General features: G+C 47.2%; 1 protein-coding gene across 1 annotated transcript; it reads right to left on the reverse strand.

The window, feature by feature from the left end:
* Window positions 1-1817: 1817 nt before the first annotated feature.
* On the reverse strand, window positions 1818-3977 carry LOC120359905. Its single transcript, XM_039459348.1, has 3 exons — window positions 3874-3977; window positions 2605-2936; window positions 1818-2479 (listed from the first exon to the last, which is right to left on the reverse strand). Exons 1-3 carry the CDS (start codon window positions 3975-3977, stop codon window positions 1818-1820), a joined length of 1098 nt encoding a protein of 365 aa, XP_039315282.1.
* Window positions 3978-4650: the final 673 nt, after the last annotated feature.

Genomic DNA, 4650 nt, shown 5'->3' on the forward strand with positions numbered 1-4650 from the left:
CTTGCGGCTATCCCGATATTCTTTATTATATGGCGTACACTCTCGGTTGCCTGAAGCTAATTTTGATGCAACTTCTCGTTGCTCGTCGGTGTTAATATCAACAGCGATTAGTTCGCGTACATAATGCGCTAAGTCGGAATCAAGGTGATTGCGTTGATCGTACCCGAACATCAACATGGAGGGGGTACTCTTCGTTACCGCATGGTAGGTGTTATTTATTACGTACTGCAATCGCAGCAAATAGTCTTTCCATTCGCTTGGTTCTTTGAGCATTTTAATTAGCGAAGTTTTTATGAATCGGTTCACCCATTCTACCGTCCCGTTCGTCCAAGGGGCGGCTACGGCTACTCGACGATGTTTTATTTTGTGCAGCTCGGCAAAATCGATAAATTCTTGCGACGTGTATGCTGTTCCGCGATCGCTCACTAGTTCATCCGGCCTACCAAATGTAGCAAAAATAGATTCAAGCGCGTTAACCGTTTCGCGCGTCGAGGTAGACTTAGTGGGAAATAACTAAGTAAATTGCGTGAACGCGTCGACGACTATTAAAATGTGCTTTCAGCCTTCTTTCGTTAAAGTCAACGGCCCGAAATGATCGATGTGTACCTGCTGCATGGGTGCGGAGGGTGCCAGATATAACGCGGTTTCGCCCTCCAATCTATTTGGAGACTCGTTACTAACGATGCAAGTCAGGCAATTTTCGAGGTAATTGTGTATGCGTTTACGCATACTCGGAAACCAGTAGTTCCGTTTAATCCCCTGATACGTTTTTTCGTACCCGACATGGGCCATGTCGTCGTGGTATGCCTTTATTACACTCACGACCATAGGCTCCGGGACAGCGAATTTTAGGCAATCGTCGTCTTTCCGATAAACTAACCCATCGACAAGGGCGAATTTATCACTGTATTTAAACTCTAATTCGCAAGCTATCTCTTTTATATGAGAATTTGTGAGCTGGCGGATCTTCAACTCTTGTTCTAGCGACCTCTCATTAATGTAGGCTACACAACGACTCAGCGCATCGACGTGCTCCATCTTTGTTCCTTGTCGATGCGTCAGTTTAAATAGATAGCCCTGCAGCGCCAAGGTCCAGCGAGCAATCCGCGGATTAAGGTTTGCTTTGTTTACCGCGTATATTAACGCGTGGCACTCGGTCACAATATTGAAATTTATACCGTACAGGTAAATATGAAATCTTTCTACTGCACGCACGATCGCATTTCTAATTCGTAACTGTAGTAATTCTTTTCAGCGTTATTTGTCGTACGGCTGTAATACGCGACGGCGGATCATTTGCCATTGTCTGATTTTTGTAGCAGGATTGCTCCGAGGCCGTGGCTGCTGGCATCGGTATGCAGCTCTGTTTCTGCGCACGGATTATACACTTTCAAAATGGGATACTCAGTGAGCTCCTTTTTTAATATCTCAAACGATCTAACACAATTCTCGTTGAAATTATAGGCGTCGTCTTTTTTCAGTAGGTCTTGTATCGGTTTTGCTTTTATCGCAAAATCTTTAATGAATTTCCGAAAGTAGTTAGCTAGCCTTAACCATCGCTGTACCTCGTGTACATTCGACGGCTTTTTATAATTTCGGATCGCCTCGGTGTGCCGCGCGCTCAGCTTGATCCTCCTCCCGGATATTACGTACCCGAGAAATTCGATTTCTTTCTTAAGAAAAAGGCACTTTTCATAATTCAGCTCAAACCGATATCTTCTCAAAATAAACAAAACTTTTTTCAAGGTTGCTAAGTTTTCCTTTACTGTCTCGGACGCGATCAATATATCGTCCATGTACACAATTAATTTTTCTTGTCAAATTAACGGATTAAGAATTTGCATCAGTCGCTTCTGGAATTCCGCTGGGGCTTCGGAATTCCCGAATGGCAGGTACTTGTACTCAAATTGCCCGTCCGGCGTCGCGAAGCTAAAGTATTTCATGCTGTCTCGGTGGACCGGAATCTGATGGAATCCGTCCCTTAAATCCAGAAGCGTAAAGATAACTTTTCCCGTTAATCGCGATAAGCACACTTCAATCCGAGGAAAGGGATATTTTTGTTTAAGTACGCGACTATTCAGTGGTCGCAAATCGACGCACATCCTGATGGTGCCATTTTTCTTTCGGACAGTGATCACCCTGCCGCAATACGGCGAGATGCTCGGCTGGACGATACCGTGCGCCAGCAGATCATCAACGATATCTCGCATCTGCATCCGCTCGCCGTGCGCGAAGCGGCGGGGAGCAAACGCATAGACCGAGTCATCCTTAAGATGCACCCTCTTGGCGTAACCGTCATCGATCGGCGCTACGTCCGTTTGTTCAATTTCCGAAATTATTTCGACTATTTTTCTCTTTCCCTCTATCCCGATATCTGTTTCGATGTTTTCCAATATCTGCTCGAGGCTCTTTGCCGTGGTCTTGACTTTCGGCCCTGTCGCCAGCCCCGACACTCGGAGGAGGCAGGCGGTTCCTTTCTCTGTACGAGAGAATTGTTTCGATTAAGGCCGCACGGTCCGGAGTGAACGGCAATCCGCAAGCTATCGCCTCCTTTTGCAGCACTTCTAGCGCCGCATTTTCTAGTTTCTCGCGATCTATTCTTACTCTCTTGCGGTGGACTCCGCTGCACTTCCTCCGACTCGGGATTGCGCGCACACCCGCACTCTCGATTCTCCGGCTCGACGTATTCCGGCTTCATGCGTCGCGCTACGCCCGATATCACGGGGCCGGCGCGTGTCGACACGACGAAATTCGCACGCGCTCGCTCATCGCCGTAACGGTCTTCCGCGGGCCGCGCCTTAACGACTTGAAACTGTTCACACTTCCGCGTCAACGGGGAATAGCCCGTTTCCTTCACGGACGGCACGAGATATTTGTTTAACCCGACTCTCTCTCTAACGGCGCTGGGAGTAATCTCCCTGGGAGTTATCCCATTTCTGAAGTTGAAAGATCGTTACTCTAAAGTTTTTTTTTTCTAAATTGTTTCCCTTGCACTTCCTCTCGAGGACGACACGACACGACACAACACGACACCACTTGTTACCTCTGTCTCTCATTCCCTTGCAGGCCGGCCCGAGCTCCACTCTCTGGCCACCTGCTCCACTACGCGCGATTGCGAGCCCGGCACCTTAATTCGCACTGAAAACGTCCTGGGAAAGGAGCAGGATGAATAAGTCGACAAGGTTGCGCAGCAACGACACTTTTATATTTCGGCACTCTCAGTAAACTCTACAATTCAGCGTTCAGCTCCACGCGACTTCATATTCGGCACGACACGACTCCGGCTTGGACCGCGACCAGTTCTCAAGCTCGCTCCGCACAGAGTCCGCGAAATCTCTCGTTCGCATGATTTCGGAGCCAACGGTCCTATCGTGGAGATATTCTACTGACCCGTCGTCTAACGGTTCGCTATGACGTACGGAGTCATGATTTCGGAGCATGACAGCTTGCGCTCCCGATCGCTTCGCCGATCACCTAGCGCCATCGGTCGGCAACCGTTTGCCTTGCCGCGTTTGCAGCGGCTCGCAAATTTCTTACAACATTTTCTTTGATGGTTTTTGGAATGTAGATTTGCTCATCGAACGGCGAACGTAATTGGTTCTTACCTGTGGATCCAACCATTTACGTTCGCCGATCGATGAGCAAGTCTACATTCCAAAAACCGTCAAAGAAAATATGTTGCAACCTTTTAGCTCATAACTGTATGCAACGCTCACACAGGCTCACCAATGTTCACGAATCAAAAGAAACGATTTTATTTAAGCACGTATAGGCGCTTATACACGCTTAAATAAAATTGTTTTTTTTTTATTTGTGAACATTGGTGAGCAAATGGAACGATTGAAAATAGCGCTCAAAAGCGTAAGAACTTACAGAGCGTGAGCGTCTAAGCGGAACGCATCTTGGAAGCACTGCTCCCACCACGGGCTATTCACGTGTTTGCACATGCTCGTGTCTCGTGTTAGTGCCGATTGCATTACGGCTGCCGGGACAACGTTGTTAAATCGTGCTAGAAGAGAAGACGGACACCATTAAAACTGAAATTGGAACTTGAACTTGGACGTTCAGTACTAATGAAGAAAAACTGATTAAATACTAAAAAACTGATTAAAACTTGGAACCTGAACTTGGACGTATTTGACGTCCTACTCAAGACAAGATGACTGAAGAATATCTTGATGTAAGTATTATTTCGTTCATTCAAATTGATGAAAGGAAAAACAGGCTGAGTCGCGACCGCGCCTCTTGATACTTATATTCCTTACGTTGCACGTGCACTTTTCGAAAAACATTTTCTATAATTTTAATATATTTCTTTTCTAATTTTTATTCAGATTGACATGGAACAGATAGATATAAGTGAATTTAGAAAAGATAAAACATCTTATGGTTACGGCGATGCCAATGCACACATTGACATCGACGTCGACGCGGACATTGACGTCGACGTCGACGCTGCTCCTGGTGCCGCTCCTTGTACCGCCGCCATTTCTCGTCCCGTAGCCGCCGCTTTTCGTTCCGTAACCGTCACCGCTTTTCATCCCATAGCCGCCGCCGTCGCTACCACCATCACCACTACCACCACCACCACCATTATCACCACTTTCACCACCACCACCACCACCACCACCACCACCACCGCCGCCACCA

The sequence above is a fragment of the Solenopsis invicta genome, unplaced genomic scaffold (genome assembly GCF_016802725.1).
Source record: "Solenopsis invicta isolate M01_SB unplaced genomic scaffold, UNIL_Sinv_3.0 scaffold_323, whole genome shotgun sequence".
NCBI classification, from domain to species: Eukaryota; Metazoa; Arthropoda; class Insecta; order Hymenoptera; family Formicidae; genus Solenopsis; species Solenopsis invicta.